This window comes from Zingiber officinale, chromosome 10B (genome assembly GCF_018446385.1).
Source record: "Zingiber officinale cultivar Zhangliang chromosome 10B, Zo_v1.1, whole genome shotgun sequence".
NCBI lineage: Eukaryota > Viridiplantae > Streptophyta > Magnoliopsida > Zingiberales > Zingiberaceae > Zingiber > Zingiber officinale.
In genome coordinates, this window is record NC_056005.1 from 2,339,667 (window position 1) to 2,357,279 (window position 17,613).

Below are 17,613 nucleotides of genomic sequence, written 5' to 3' on the forward strand. Positions count from 1 at the left end.
GTCCCTGTGCCGAGCGTCCAGCCGCTCGGCAGGCTCATGACGTCCAGCTGCTCGGCAGGCTCATGACGTCCGATCGGACGTCATTATCAGTCCGACCGGGAAGTTGCCCGGTCGCGTGCTCGGCTAGGAATGTCCCTTTACAGTCTTACTGATTTACGCCTCGGCCGAGCGGGCTGCCCGCTCGGGCCAACGACCTTGTTCACCATGAGCGTCGAAAACTCGATTCCTTGTCGAGTTGTTCTTTGATTCCGCCAGGACCCGTTCGACCGGTCGACCCTAACCCTTCTCCAGTCGGCCGGACCTCCTGCTGACCCTTTTGACTGTTAACCATCACGTGGCGTTGACTTCCCTCCAGAGGGTCCCCCGTCCGAACGGCCGGATCAGTAGAAAAAAGAAAAATGACAGAAAAAGTGAGATTGTCAACAGGGTAAAATAGGAAGTGCACTTAAAAGATACGTCCTTTGATAAATACCAAAGTAGTATGCGTCTTTTGATAAATTCAAAAATTTAGGTGCTCTGTTTAGTAAATTGTCATAAATCGACTGATAAATTATTTGGATGATTCATCATCAAAGCTTCCAATTTTATAAAAATGTTGTTATACTTCCCATAGATAGAACTAGAAAGGAGTTCTCCTTTTAACCTTCTAATTTATTTTTAATTATATATATATATATATTATTTTATGATATTTAATATATTCTTCTTTAATATCTCTAAATTGTATCCTTTTTCTTATTATGTTTCTCTTTCTTTAATGTCACTTTATCCTATGATAGACCAGATCAGGAAATATAAATTTTTTATTCATATAGTGCAAAAAAAAAAAAAAAAAAAAATGTTAGTTTATTTTGGAGTCCCTCTCTTCACATTTTTCAACTCTCTCTATGCTTTTCTCACAGTATTACTATACTCCTACTATACTCTTTATTTAATTAAGTTCAAATACTCATGCATCCACCTATATTATGTCTGATTAAAAGGAATGATTTTATTATTTTTAAGTAATAGCGAGTGAAATATATTTATCTTTTTTTTTTTTTATCTTAATAGACAATTAAGATTAATTTTTATCTTTATTTTATCATTTACAATTGTTCTATTTTATGTGATGAAAAATATGATTTATTTTACATATAAAAAGTCATAAAATTAAATTTTATATAAAAATTTATTTTTTAAAATTAATATTTTAATTTATTTTTTAAAGAAATTAAACCTACAATTATCGGTCTAAATCCAAATGAGAGATTTTTTTTTAAGGCCTAATTTTTTTTTTTTTCGTTTAGAAACTTAAATGGACTTGAGCCCGTCCACCTTGAAAATTAATTGAGTCGGAATAATCAGTTTGATTATTTTATAATCAGAATTAAAAATAAATATTTAATACATTTATTATCCCCCAATTTTCTTCATAAAGATTATAATAACAATATGAATTATTATCTAAAATTAATTAAATTAACAATTCATAAACTCTTAATAAAGATCTGGTAAGTAAACGGAATTTGACGATTATCTATTAATTCAAAATAAATAAAACAATTTAAACCAATTGCGATCCTAATTTACAAATATACACTTCAACTAGCAACGCCGGCATGGAAAGCAATATTGTGAGATTGTAGCGTCACTACTGAATGTCTACCAGCTTGACGTAACGATTGAGCTCGCGGGGCCCACTTTATATTCGTCTACCCGTCCGTCGGGTTTTCTGGAATTGGTACCAAGTAACAAAAGGAGTTGTTTCCAGAGGACAAAATGCGGAGTAGACGAAGCGAGTGAAGGGAAACCAAATAGTCAACAGATCTAACGGCGTGGACTCTCGGTTATTGTTACCATCGACGGCCATATCTTCTCCTTATCCGTCGCCCTGGTCGTTTTGTTCGTTTAATTACTAAGACGCCCTTCTGCTTACTAGAACGTTCGTCCAACTCACTGAAACGCTGTCGGTGACTCCTTTGCGGTCTCAATTCTCGTCGTCTCTCTCGCTCCTCGCCGGCCGTGACCTTCTTGCGGAATCCGAGGCATTGGGTCGAGATCGTAGGGGCATGGCGGAGGAAGAGGAGTTCGCGAGGGCCGTTGAGGACGGGCTGAAGCTGGCGAAGCGTGTGTACGCTGGAAAGGAGCGGCAGATCTTGGAGCCTCCGAATCCGGTGGCGGGGATGGATCGTAAGGCGGACTTGTTCCTTCCTTCGGCGCCGATGGTGTACGCGGTGATATCCGACCCCCGGATTGTCGACAATCCGGATATCCCCAGCTACCAGCCGTATGTGTACGGGAAGTGCGACCCCCCGGCCCTGATCCCTCTCCATATGGTAGACATCGGGATGGAGGTTGACTGCCTCCTCGATTCGACCTTCGTCTCTTTCCGCGGCCGGTGGCGGATCCATTGCGTGATGCGGAATAAGAGCTGCAACTGCCGGCTGGCTGTCCCTATGGGTGAACAGGTGAAGCAAATTCGGTCTCTTTTTTTTTTCACAATTTTTTTTAGCGTTTGCTTTTCCAGTATCCAGGATTACCTCGAAGCTATCATTGAATATCATTGATGAGCAATTTAGCATGTTGATTGCTCTGATATCATCTTGTTTGAAATATTGAAGCTCCAAGTGCTACCAATTTCCAGCCAAAGTGAAAGAAATACAAAAATAGATGGTGTTAGGCGGCCTTATGAAACGAGAGGAAATTAGATGTTGTGCAGTTATGCTAAGTATAAAATGACTTAATATGGGATAACTTAAGGACTTCCCTTTGTATATTGGGAGTAATAACATTGATCTTCGTGGAAAAACAAATTGAAATAATGCTTGTAATCTGTATTTTGTTTTAAAAGAAATATATTTTGTAGAGAATCTTTCTAGTTCCTAACTTCTACCAGGTCTTGCAGTCAATTTTTGATTTCACACTAATGAATGAAGTGCACTTTTATAGGCTATGATTTGCAGTGATTTTCTTTAAGGTTTGTTTTCTTCAATTTGCTTGATGTTGATAATGGACTGGAGATTGTTAAAACATAAATATAGTATTCAGTAACTTCTGAATTAACCACGCGAGAAATGCACCTAATTAACTGTTTAGAAAAAAATTGTCCCTAGTTTTTTATATCATCAATATATAAAGGGGATATACAACTTATTTTGGATACACAACCATTTATAAAATATATGTAAAATTTTCCTCATTAGTTTTTTTTTTTTTTTTTGTATCTTCAATGTAAAGGGGATATACAACTTATTTTGTTTCCTGGACTGTTTGACAGACTATGTACTGGTAAACTCCTAAGCCAAATAATATTGTAATAAAATGTGAATATAATCATCTGGAATTTATGCATTATGCCAGGTTTTCATGGGCCATGGCTGTCTTTTTCTTTTGCAATTTTCATAGCCTTTGAATTTATTCAAATAAACTAAGAATGGTGTCGCTAACAGGGTTCGGTTCTAGGTGTTGAGATTGTGGTTGGTGGAAAATCATATCATACCCAGGTGATTGAAGAAGAACATAACCTAGGAAATAGTGCTGAAAATGAAGGCAGTGGCTTCCTAAAACGACACATATTTTACTTAACAATTCCTCAGGTGATTCAGCCATAAAAATTTCTCTTTTGGGTCACATGCTCCTGAAGTTTGAACTACCTATATATGTAGCTTTTATATTTTCTGTTTTGCCAAGGTCAATGGAGGATCAGACATTTCTATCAATGCAAGATGGTCACAAAAGTTGACATATAATTATGATCAGTTCTTGGTTAGCATACCATTCAATTTTCCAGAATATGTCACTCCTTTCTCAAAAATTGTTGCAAAAAGGGAAAAGATTCAGTTAAACATCAATAGTGGTTTTGGAAAGGAGCTTCTGATCCAGAAGACAAGCCATCATTTGAAGGTGATGATTGTGGTTTATTATTGAACATTTGGAACACATTGACTTAGTTGGATATGCTAGTGACATTTCTCATTCCTTTTCCAGGAACAAAATCGCCATGCAGGAAAGTTAAATTTTTTGTATGAAGCAGATGTTGACAGTTGGTCAAATAAAGATTTTGAATTCTCATATAGTGTAAGTTCGAATTTTTATTTATCATTTTTGTATAGTGTTGAATGTTTTTTTTTTCTTATGAAGTTTGTTGTCTTCATAACAAACCTATGATTATGAGACTAGTCAAGACTCAATGTTTAACATCTCAGAATCATTATGGATTTGATCTGTAGCTGAGATGGTGCACTACCGTTTTTGGCATAGGCTGCTTGATGGTGCTGTTAGTTCAAGGAAACCTAGTTTTAGACTAGCTTCACGTTTCTAATTTCTTTGCGCTTGCATATTTATTTTTTAAATAAAAAATATATCAATTTCATATTTAATATCATCCTCTAACCTAGTTGATTTGAATTATTTTGAATTGTACTGAATTCAAATTGTGAACAAATTAATATTGATCTAGGTAAAGATAGGATGGGTGAGGATACTATTAACTTTTTTCTTCCTCACCTTATTCTTTGCATTTCCATGAGATGGAGAGAGATCAATCACATTGCCTAGGTGGACTCTTGCACTTGGCACAAGTGTGCCGGGAGACTATGGGTGATATGACCATGAGCAATAAGAAATTGACTAGGTTAGAGGATGATTAGTAGAGGAGGAGGACAAGGAAGGAGAATAAAAGCATAGAAGAAGAAATCTTGGTAGGTCACTCATCTTTCCTTGCCACAGTTGGCAGTTTGTATCTTTTAATGCTGACATGAACAATGGCATCTATAGTTTGGTTTCAAATGACATAGGTTAGTGAGTAAGTTTTCTCATGAATGTATTGTTTCCTTCGGTCCTTGAGCAGAATAAAGTGGTTCGTTCATGTTGGCAAGCAGGAACAACATTTGAAACCATGCCAAGTCTTGCTTCATTGATTTTCATTATCTGCTAACTTGTAGCAAAACATGACCGTGGCAACTACATTGTCAAATGCAATTGTGACTTGGTGGTTAACTTTTATTCCAAATAAGATTGAGTTACACTGACTGTAGATCTCTGTGCTAAATAAATTTGTCAATTTCCTTACTGGTATGCCACGTATACTTAGCTGGAGCTTTAAACTAGTTCTGCCTACTGCATATAATTTGTTTGTTATTTTCTTTTAAAAAATAGCAGAGCATATAATTTGTTTGTTATTTTCTTTTAAAAATAGCAGAACAATAAATGGAATCTTGCTTCATGCTTAGATCAATTCAATCACATGAACTTGTGTAGCAGACAACCGATTAAATTATAGAGCTAGTAAATGCTTAACTAATTTTACATGAATATAATTGACTCAATTAAATTTCATTAGCTAGAGGTCAATCACACCAATGATTATGTTGCCGGTGAGTTAACATTTGTTTTTTTGAACTGTGATCAATAATAATATTGCTACAATACATGAATGAAACTTCTTTCAATTATAGAAAACAGGATATGCATGATGGACTTTTGAATACAAAAACAAGCTGCTGTTAACTATTGTCAGTTATATGCATAATAAAGCAACTCAATTGTTTGGTACTTTGGTGCAATTAATTTTGTCTCCCATTTGACAATTTAGGTAAGGGAATAAAAAAATAACTTTTGTGCTGTTTTTGGAAATGAAGCACACTATTACATCTTTTATTTTTATCTTCAACAGCTTTATTCAGATGACTTGTCTGGCGGTATACTCGTAAAGTCTCCAACAACACATGATGGTGACCACAGAGATATGTTCTGTTTTTATCTTTTTCCGGGAAGTAATCAGAGAAGAAAGGTCAGTGTCTCTGCATCTCAACAATACTTCTTGTGCCCCACTCAAAAAGTAGCTAACCTTTTTGGTTGCAACACCTACCAACATGACATGTGACTTTATATTTTCAACTGAGGAATTTGTGGAGTGATTAATAGAGGGATTTAGTGTATCATCACTAATAACACTAAGAGGTCAGATATCTTGGAAAGACATGATAAATATTTGTACATGATGTGCCAAGGGAAGTTAGTTTCTATTGAAATTTGTGGTCATCCTGCTATCTTGATTTGACTGATGTTGTTTTTTCATTGCGGTTCTCTAAATTCTTCGTATATAGTTTTCAATGTATCCAACTTTTTGGACATGCACATAAATGGGAACTTCTGAGTTTATTATGGCTTAAAATACAACAAACATTAATTGATATATCATTAGTTAAATTCATCCAAATTCAGCTTGACAAGCTTTAACTTATAATGAAGCAAAATATTAGCACGGTTTGTTACTCTTTGACAGGAGCAATGCAGTTAGAGACTGCCTATACCAACCAATATCAGTTTCTGTAATTTACAAGGATGGTAAATTTTGACTATGCCATCGGGCATGAAATGGAATTTCAACTGAGGAAAACAATTGCTATTACCATGAATCTTAATAGATTTTTCAAATGATTTACCTAGAACATATAATTTTTATACCATCAATTGACTTGTTATTGTGATTTAAGTTTCTAGTCAGTTCTCTCTTCATGATATGACATTTACAACCTCATTTGTTGTACTTTGATTTCCTTTTTCGGGGCTTCCATGTATGACTCTGATGCATGCTAAGAATGAGCTAAGCCTTTTAAATGAAGCACACAATACAGTACTTCACATGCCAGGAAACATCTTTAAATATTAGGTTACTTGTAATTTTTTTTATTTTCCTTGAAAATGTTTCTTCCAAGTCATTGTATAAATTTTCTATTTGGATTTTTTTTTCTATTGCCATAGGCTTTCAAAAATGAGATTGTCTTTGTTGTCGATGTAAGCGGAAGCATGCACGGAACGTTTATTGAGAATGTTAAAAGCTCGTTAGCCGCATCACTGTTAGAGCTCAGGCCGGGCGATTTGTTTGATATCATAGCTTTCAATGATGAGCTTCACTTTTTTTCACCATGTTTAGAGCATGCTAATGAAGAAATGATAGAAAATGCTATCCAGTGGATGAATAAGGATTTTATTGCAGAGGGTGGAACAAACATCATGCACCCCTTGAAGGAGGTAACTTTTTGTTCCCTATTTGTTCAAAATTTCAAATTCCTACCAACCTCTGCTGGATAAATTTCAATTGTGCTCTAGACTTTGTTTTTTGCCTTTTGTCGAATGCAGCGAAAAAAATATGGATTGTTTTCTTTTCTTGTAGGCAATTGGTTTATTATCAAGTACAAATAGTTCAGTTCCACACATTTTTCTCATAACTGATGGAGCTGTTGAAGATGAGCGCAACATCTGTAATACCATTAAAACTCTTCTGGCAAATACTGGATCTGTATCTCCTCGGATTTCGACATTTGGCATTGGTAAGTATATGATCAATGGCATATTATTAAGTTACATGATTCTGTGGAAACTGCTACATTCTAGTACTCCATGTGATTGCCCCACGATCTGAAGCACTAAAATTAAATCAGGAAGTGTTTGTAATAAGTTTTTTTGATAGGTTCCATCTGTTTACATTTTCTATCAGCTTGTGCTTTATGTATTTGGGGTGACACTTAAAATGATTAACAACATAAAATTAATCTTGAGACCAACTGCAAATGATAATATGAAATAGTAAATTGATTATTTTTCTCTGACATATATACATAATCTCTCTTGTTCCTATCCCCTTGCCATTTTATGCAACCAGGAGGCCAAGAAGTGATTGTTAATAATCTCTTAAACATTGGAATTTACAACTTAATGACAACATTTTTTAGTACTGGGTGTTGCTAATAGATGTAGTGTCTTTGTTTTGTCATGTAAGATTCAATTTTTCTCATCTTATCATGAAATTGTAGAATATGCAATCCTTGTTTATCTGAACCTCAGCTATAGTTCTAATTTCTAAATTTATTATTGAGGTTTCTATGATATCTCTTCCCACTTGATTGTTACTACCTTGGAAGACTATGCTTTATATATTGTTTTCTGTGACTTTTGAAGCCCCTATCAGGGCTTTGTTCTGTACTAATTTAGGCTAATGTTTTCCTGTTATACTGAAAACATGTTTTAGGTCTTTATTGCAATCATTACTTCTTGAAGATGCTGGCTTCTATCGGGAGGGGGCAGTATGATGCTGCATATGATCCAGGTCAGTCACATTTCCAATTATGTCAAAGTTTTTCAGGCATCCTTAATTTGGTTTAAGCTTGTCAACTTAGGGGTTATTGCTACAGTGGTGTTGTGTGTGGCAACCATTTCAATTTTCATTTCAGATGAAATAAGTCAAATACTGTATATCTGAGAGCAATTAGATGCAACTCCAAAAATTATAAAAGGAGAGACAGTAGGTTGAGATGAAGACATGTCAAAAGGCCAATTGATTCTATAATTTGACAAGCTAAATTGGTCAGTAATAGGTTTAGGAGGTAGATCAAAGAGAACTCTGCGTTTCTCTATTAAATGTGATTTAAGAGACATAGCCTACTCCAAATAGTTCAAAGTAGGGATAAGGTTCGTGCAGCCAGCTGATCTTAGATAGTTGAGACTAACAAGCCTTGATAATGTTGCTGATGATGAAATAGTGGTGTTTAGGTCAAAACGATTTAGGTTATTAAATGATTCCTTTTTTAAACACAATTAAAACTAGCTATAAATAGCCTAGCTTTTCAGTTGGCTGTATGATTCTGGTTGGTTTGGCAAAACTTTTCACAGTGAGTCCTCTCATCCAATGATTTAAAATCTTAATCGATCGGGTAATAATGGACCAGGCAATATCCTTTCTTATCACACATTGTTATATCTAGTATCTTTTTGTTAGAAACATGGTGAGAGGAATGAATAAAATCTGCTTCTGCAAAATTCTGTTTATGAAAAAGGAAAGTTGATTAAAAAGTAGCTTCTGAGCTTGTAAAATTCCACTTCCCTTTGTTGTTTACAACTTAAAAGACCAACTGCCTATTTGGTAGCTGTACTTGAAATGTCATGTTTTACGCATAGGAACACCAGATAGTTATATGTTTAGCTTACTTCTTGGAGACATTTTCCTCAAGGTTGAAAAATTGTACAATTAAATTCTTCATTTTCTACGCATAATAAGGCAGATTATTTATTTAGAACTTTAAAGCTTCACATTTTTGAATTGTTCAAGATCAATCAACAATTATTGTCTACTGCTTAAACTGTTACTAGAATGTTTTAATCTACACATGCAGCTAAGAATAGATTTGGATTTGAATGCCAGGCTTTTGTATCCATTTGTAATATTGTATACATCAGTTGTATATTTGCTTAAGATTTCCTTATGAGCCATGATCTCTGTCCTCAGATTTATGTCCATCTTCATTATGTTTCATATTAATTGCACCATGCTTTTATATAGATTCAATAGGAACACATATTCCAAAATGGTTTTGTAGAGCTTCATCAACCATAGTTGCAAACCTGACAGTTGACAGCTTCACTGACCTTGATGAATTGGAGGTATGTTCTGCTGATTCAGGTGATGTCCATACTATCTTCTTTCACATCTTCCAAAATATGGATGAAATTTGAAACTTGAATGTATAAGAAAACAAGATATAAAATTACGGTATTGATGTGAGATTCAAAATCAGTCCAGAAAGATACCAAGTCAAAGATCGGCACAGTTTGGACAGTGTTGACATGGTTCTGAACTGAACCTATAATTTTGGTCAACCCCTATAGTTTGTTTTTTTTGAAACAAAACTATTAATTGTCTTGTAGTTAATTGAATTAATATTTCATCACAACTCAAAAATTATAACAAACATTTTAACTTGGAGCATACTGTACTTGGAAGAGCACTTCGACAATGTCTACTTAGTAAGTTTCCACTGTACTAGGATGGCTTTTTGCATTGGTTACTTTATGTAGTAGTTAATTAGTTATTGTCGATGAGGATGTGGCATGCTTTTTACTCTCATACGGATAAGTATGACAGTCCATTATTTAAATTGTGGTACCTTTTCTAACAATTTGAGTTTTTGAAACCAATCCCTTTCCAGTCAACTTTGATATGGTTTAAGAGCAAGAGCAGGAGGTACATAATTCGAATCCTACTTGTGTCAAAAAAGAAAAAAAAGTCAGACCCTTATTTCTAAGTCAAGATGAGGCTAATGTTAGTTGCCTTAAGTTTTTGTACACAACTTACATAACGCTTGTGCTGACTGACTCAACCAAACTCTTAACTATGTATTGAAATTTTCTTATCACTGTTATTCATGATTTCTGTGATGCCTTATAGTCATAAGGTTCTATGCATGAGAGTGTCATTATTCCAAAGTTTTTGACTCATAGTTTGTGCAATGGTTCAACTACTTGTTCATTTAAAATCATCAACACTACCAAATTATTAGATAGCTCTGATCTAGAAAAGGTTTATGTAGGAAAGTAGAAGGAATGGCTGTGTCATTTTAAAAAGAAGGTTTAAATGTTACATCTAACCTGCCCTTTAGAATTTGTAACCATGGTAAAAATTGCAAATCCCCTAGGATCATATATTCCTATCAGTTGAGTTGGCTTTGGCACTGTCTTAAAATCACTAAAAAATCTAGACACATTAGTTCAATTTAGCTTTAGGTTGATCTTCGTGGTTTATGTACAAGTAAATTTTAGAAATTTAATCTCAATACTAAAGATTTGGAGGATGGCATAATATCCAAGAAGAGACAGAGATGAACGAAAACAGATTTGAGGCTGTAGATGGTGGTCTAACTTTGACATAGTTATTACAAGATGACAATGACGACATATGACATGGGTAGATTGAGAATGGAAATCAGTGGGCCTGCGTTGATTCAGAGTACTCATGAGTGTTAGGTTGTGAGACCTGATTCAATTTTGACCATAATCATGATATTAACTATTACAATTCAAACTTGCAGTTAAATTTCATAAGACCAAGACTTTATAGTGTTAAGCCATACTAGCTAGTTCCCATTTTTTTTCTTCTTTTTGTGGTTTATTTCTTTGACAAAATTGCTTTAAAAGTTTGTTTACTTTCATTTAAGGGCTGTTCTTTATTATAGCATATTACAAATTGCAATCTTTTGTGTACCAAGGGCCTATTTCCTGAAGGAAGCGAATTGAAAAGGAGGGTAGAAGGAGAGAACAGGAGAAAGAGGAGTTGGAAAAGGAAAGAAAAAAGTTGTGTAGTTGATACCGGGCTGAAACAGGGAGGGGAGGGGAGGAAAAGAGAAAAATAACAATAGTGCCCCTTCATCTTTCCCCATCTTTCCTCTTGTTGATGAATTAAAAATAGCAGCGACAAGGAGCCTTTCATTGAGGATGTTGGACGGATTTCCAGATGCTATAAATGTTGTTGAGGATGTGAGGGAGAACACAGTAAGTGCTATAGAGGAGTGCTTGGAGTCCGGGAACTAGTCAATGTTGGGCTTGGAGTCAAGCTTGGAGATCAACATGGAGTCGAGTATGGCAAGGCTCGAGTTGGTGTCACCAAGCTTGAGAAGGGACTTGTTCTTGAGGCATTCCTCTTGTTGGAAGACAAGGGAGTTGTAGAGGATGACCTCAAATCATCATAATGGGAGGATTTTCTCATGGTGGGGAACTACATTAGGCATCAACCCATGTGGATGATGCCTATGCTTGGGTTCAAATGTTTTGGAGAAGTTGGCAGGGTAATTTTGACATTACACAATTAACTCGTTCATTTCCACTGTTCTGCCTGGTTGAATGGACAACCTTCTGGTGTTTTGCTTCAGAAGATGGCAATTATCTTATCTTCCACTGTTACTTCTAATGAGGCAGCGGAAGGGGATTCACATATCGTGAGCTTGGTCTTCCTCTCTGCTAAAATGAGGCATTTAACTGTAATTAGACAGGCCCCTAATGAATCAGTTATTTGGGCCTTATAATTGTCTCAGCATAAATCACTTTTTATCAACTAAATCATGGATAGTCCAATTCATTCATGTTACTAACAAAATTGAAGAATCTAGGTTTTTCCTCATTCAGCATATTAAAATTGAAGGATTCATTGCAATTTTCTTTGGGTGCCAAATGAACCAGTAGTTTGGACCTTTTAAACTCAATAATGGATAATCCAATTTATGCAGGTTAGGGCCAAAATTTATGAAAAAAATACTTATCAAATTCATCTAGCTTTTACCTCTTTTATCTAGCACTACATTTCTCTGATAAAAACAAACTAAAACCTGCTACCTTTCCTTTCAGGTCCACTCTATTAATATTCCAGATCTTTCAGCTCAATGTCCACTGATAATATCAGGCCGATTTTATGGAAAATTTCCAGAGACTCCTCAAGCTAAGGGAATCTTGGCTGACATGACTGATATTGTTATCAACTTGAAGGTGCACAACACAAAGGATTTTCCTCTTGAGAAAGTAAGAAACACAAAGTTGAGTAGCATTTCCTTTGTTTTCTGTGAAATGAGCCTATGGCTGAATATTTTCATCTGGAGATCCTTAGCAATTGTGACATAAATTTCTTGTCAAATATCAATTTCCACAATTTTGGCTGTGTGATATCATCTGGTAAAAGTGGCCTTGGCCTGTACTGGTCATGATGTGTCTTTCGACATGTTGGTTAAATGCTAGTTACAGACACAATAACCATTGTGCATGTTGACTAAAAGTTTGCATCAATCAGCAAGTAGTAGCAGTTTTTGGAAACAAGAGGCTGGTTCCTATTTAACTTCTTATTTGTTTGAATCTTAAATTTAACAATAAGAAAATAAGATTTATAAAGATCTGATATGAAAGAACTCTGTCTTGAGAAAGAACCTTTTATGGAGTTTTTTCTGTTATTGCCTTGAAAGTTGAAACTCCTCAGTCATAAAAGAGATGTATTCAACCCCTGTATCTATGCTAGTTTCTTGTTTGTCTGGATACATATTACCACCCCACTTTTCCAGACACTATATTTTGGACTTATTAATGCAGATGTCCCTTCCTATCTGATATTATGCTTGGACACTTGTTCACAAGCTAGAATCTCATATTGACAGATTGCAGACACGAAGATGGAAGATTAATAATATTGGGAAAACCCATAACAAAAGAGCTAGATTCTATTAGAGGTTTGAGAAAAATCATTAGTGATCTAAGTTGTACATGCTATAGAGCAAAAACATATTGCAGCTTTAACCATGTAGACTTAGGAATGTGAAAATTCTGCGAGGGAAAAAGTCGGATCCTATTGAAGGCTTGAATGGTAATCAAGGTCAGATATTTTAGAAAGCAGGATCAAGTTTTAAAATTTTTAAAGTCGCGTTAACTTACTATTTGACTTGCAACTGAGTTTTTGTTATCTGAAACATGGTGTTACTGTAATTATTGAGTACTATAATAATTGCATGGCATCAAGATCTTTTATCCCTCTCTTTATATTTTTGCCCATGTATTTTCTGAATCAGATTGACACCACTTTCTGCAGACCACCGGATAAAAGTGTTTTTATTGAATGTACTCACAGGCATTGGTCAAGCAGCATATTGATCTTCTTACAGCTCAGGCGTGGTTTACTGAGAGTAAACAACTTGAGGAAAAGGTTTCATGCTACTATACATAGTATTACACTATATTTGCGATCTAAGTAATGAAAATTTATTTGCACAACTTCTCTTCTGTACCATGCTTTTCTTGTCCCAGTAATCTTGTTCTATTTCATGTATACTCTAACCTTACCGTGACAGAGTCATTGTTGCAGATTTAGCACTGTAAGTTGTAACTATTTCTTTTTGTCATCATGATCCTCACATCCCCTAGATAATATCATTTACTTCCATGTGTAGTTACTATTATGACAAATCAATAAAAAAAAAATGATTAACCAGGTTGGGTAACGTCGAGCCTGGGTGGCCGGCCCATGGAAGTTTCTCACCGGCCACTAGGATAAATCGGAAAGCGCTTGAGGCGAACAGCCCATAAACCCAGCATCCCTTAATTGCAAGTCTCATTCTATTTGGAGGAAAAATCTCTATCAATACGCCATAGTTGGGAATTGAACTGTGAATACTTGGGAGACAACTCAACGCCCTTGCTGCTGCACCATAGCCCCGGGAACAAGAAAAATAATAGTCCCCAGGGCTATGGTGCCGCTGTAGGACATCCAGGTTGTCACTTAGGCATCCGCGGTTTGATCCCAGCTATGACATATTTGTAGAAATTTTTCCTCCAAATGGGGCACTCAACTAATGGATGCTGGGCTCTTGGGTTGCCCACCACACACGCTTCCTGATTTACCCTGGTGGCTGATGGAAAATTTTCATGGGATCGGGCCGGTCACCCAGGGCTAGTCAATGAGACTAACTGGGTTTATCATTTTTCCCCGGGGCTATGGTGCAACGGCAGAGCATTCAAGTTGTCACCCAGACACTTGCGGTTCGATCCTCAGCTATGACGAATTTGCAGGAATTTTTCCTCCAAATGGGGCGCGCAACCAAAGGATGCTAGGCTTCTTAGCCGCCCGCCTCGAGCGCTTCCCGATTTACCTTGATGGCTGGTTGGAAAATTTCGTATGGCCGGGCCGGTCACACCAAGACTAGTTAATGAGGCTAACTGGGTTTATCATTTCTTATGACAAATCAAACTGTAATTGACTATGCAATTCCTCGAGCATGCGAACTGTTCTTAAAATTCTGATAGTTTGACGAACAGATGCTGCTATTCAGTCAGGTTCAATACTGAAATCTGGTAAAGTGTATTTCCCAACTTCAAATTATTCTATGCATTAGGCTCACACTCAATAAAACCCTATACATAAATACTGATCTGCACGCACTTGAAATAAATCATGCTTTATGGTGTTTTTACACCCCAATTAAATGCAGTACTTGGTAAATCCTTCATATCATTTAACTAGGTTTCTGATTAACTAATAATCTCAGACCTGCTGGAGCTCTGTAGGTCTAAAATTCAATGCATGATTAGTACGATCTCTGCATAAACATAATGGGTAATTTTTTTTTTGTTTTGTCAATACATCCATTTATTTTAAATCCTACTACCTACATTGTCTTTAAGAATTTTGCTTGCAAAGGATATGCTTCTTTTTTTCTTTCAACTTTCAAGCAGCAAGCCTCTTCAAGAAAGCATGCATGACAATGAAAGATCTCTTATGAGACATGAACGGTCTTTGATTCTGCTTCCATTAACAGTAGTTTGCTTTTAACCAATCAGAATAATTTTGAACCACTTATATATTCAGCAAAAGTAAACTCATTAAAAAATAGAAGACCTTAGAAATATCACTATAAGGGCTTGTTTTTTACGATAAATAATTTATATATGTGAAATATTTTCCCATGAAAAATTTTCTAAGAAAATTAATTGTTTTCCCTTTTAGGGGAATGATACAAGAAAAATATTTGATAAATTTGAGGTATTGATTAGTGGGGATGTTCAGTTGACAAGCCATTTGCTAATCGAGCTACTTGCTGGTATGGTGAAATAGCCGATGAACTTGATGGACGGGTGTAGGTAGGGGAGGGAGTTCAAAGAGAAAGAGGAGCATACTACCTTAATGGAAGAAAGTGACTTCTGCTTATTTCAAGTGAAAATAATTTTTCTCCAACATGCTCCATGTTTTCTATTGACCAAGATTTTTTAATGTGACAAACACTGAAGGAATCAAAAATATTTTTAAAGAAAATATTTTCCAAAACAAATGGACCTAAATTTCCTAAAGCAGTCCAATCTAACTTTCTTACAAAACAGTGTCAAAACAGAAAGGTAAGGAAACTGATATCCATCTTTGACTCTGCAATGAGGTTGCTCCTATGAATTTAGAGTTAAGGACTGGTACCATCATATTCTATTTGCCAACTACATGTGTTGAGCATATTTCATCAGTTTTGTTTTCAGTGTTTTTTCTAGAAATTTCTTTTCTCTTCTCCTTTTAAATTCTGAAGTTATGCATTTGTTGAGAGGAGTTTCAAGTATTTGTTCCTGATTTAAGATATGGTCAATAACTTAATGGTCTAACATGATAATGTTAATATCTACCATAATGTTGATAAGAAGTAGATGAGTGGCACTTACTATCTCGTACCTTTTCTATTTATTTATTTTTTCAGGTGGCTAAATTAAGCATACACAGTAGCACTCCTTCAGAGTATACATGTATGGTTTTACTTCAAAATGACACTGTAAAGGAGGCTGTAAAACAGGTACAGATGATGTGCAACTGCATTTATTCCACCTGTAATGTGGGATTTTCAGATTTGTGCCATTGTAGCCATTGCAAGTATCATGTTTTCTGGAAATAATTCATCTGTTCTCAAACGAAAAGAGAAATATCCTATGAAGGGAACATTTTAGGAGCAAGATTTATAAATTCTCACTCTTATTATATTTTCCTAGAACATCTCCTAATTTATGTTGCATCAGTAATAGCTAACAACTTGCATTAAAAAAATAATGATATGACATGTTTTAGCTATGAGATAGGGATTTGCCAACACCTGTGCTTTAATTTGGTTTTGTGAACTACCAGGATCAGAAAAGAAATTGAGATGTAAGGGTTGTTTTTAAAAGTTGTGCTTAATGTTTGAAAAATGTGTGCTCTATTGCATCAGATATGATCAGATTTATATTTGCAGTCATAGATTGCTTTGGTCCCAGTTGGTCTCCTCAAATAAAGTTAGTTGTTTATCTTTTGTTTAGTGGATGGTTTAGGTAAAGAAAGATCACACCAATCAAGCTTAATGTGAATTTTTCTAGCAAAAGTTGTGTGCGCTAATGAGTTATTTCAACCTGGAGAAGTCAATGAATCATAACTTGATTCAAATGGAAAGAGGACTACAGGGTGATAATTGTGAGTATTATTACATAATGTACAGGAAGGATATAATCAGTTCTTAATGATCCTCCAGCCATGGTGGAAACTTGGATCTTACCTAGTAAATGTCACAAAGAATTTAAGCATCTTGTTTTTGTCTTGTAGGCATAAACTATTTGTTATCTGTCTGCATTGCCTACTCCTAATACACTTGGAACCTCGGAGTTCAGCACCTTTTTTTTTCTTTTATCAAACCTCAAGCTGATGAATAAACTTGATAGGTGAAGAAGAAAACATCCTTTAAGCGAGCTGGCCAAGGATACAACTTTCCAACCGTGGTGCATGGAGTGACTATGGGCTTTGGCGATCCAACTGCAACCAAAGAAAATCGCCAATTTGGGGAGCTGAAGAAGCCTGAGATCCTTGCTGTCTACAACAAGACCATTGGCCGCTGTAGCAAGATAGCCTACTGCTGCTGCTGCCCCTGCTGCATAAAAACATGCAGTAGGATAAACGATCAACTTATGATTGTTTTAACGCAGCTCTGTACAGCTCTATCATGCCTTGCCTGCTTAGAATGCTGCAGTGAGTTATGGGGCGGCAACTAGTTATATTTCTCTCGTGTTGTGTTTTTGTATTTTGAATCAATTTGCTGTGTATACATATGCAGTTTATTTTCCTTTTCCAGTTGCAAACTAATGTTACTGAAATGAGTGAGTTGTATCATGTAACGCCGCTTGTATTTATTGTCCCATTTGTCATTGTTATCATCTGACTCAAGTCACAAAGAAATGACACAACAGATTTTATTTGTTTTCTGGGCTGTAGATTCCAGATGAAATAAGAATCATAAAAGAAGAGAAATGCAACTCAACTCGCACGTGATCCAC

The 17,613-nt window shown here is 35.7% G+C and overlaps 1 protein-coding gene across 1 annotated transcript; it reads left to right on the forward strand.

The window, feature by feature from the left end:
* Positions 1-1,914: 1,914 nt before the first annotated feature.
* LOC122029457 lies at positions 1,915-17,541 on the forward strand. Its single transcript, XM_042588444.1, has 13 exons — positions 1,915-2,450; positions 3,432-3,578; positions 3,673-3,885; positions 3,970-4,059; positions 5,657-5,773; positions 6,748-7,017; positions 7,160-7,316; positions 8,015-8,092; positions 9,323-9,423; positions 12,157-12,327; positions 13,418-13,492; positions 16,020-16,112; positions 17,005-17,541. Exons 1-13 carry the CDS (start codon positions 2,052-2,054, stop codon positions 17,329-17,331), a joined length of 2,238 nt encoding a protein of 745 aa, XP_042444378.1. The 5' UTR covers positions 1,915-2,051; the 3' UTR covers positions 17,332-17,541.
* The last annotated feature ends 72 nt before the right edge of the window (positions 17,542-17,613 follow it).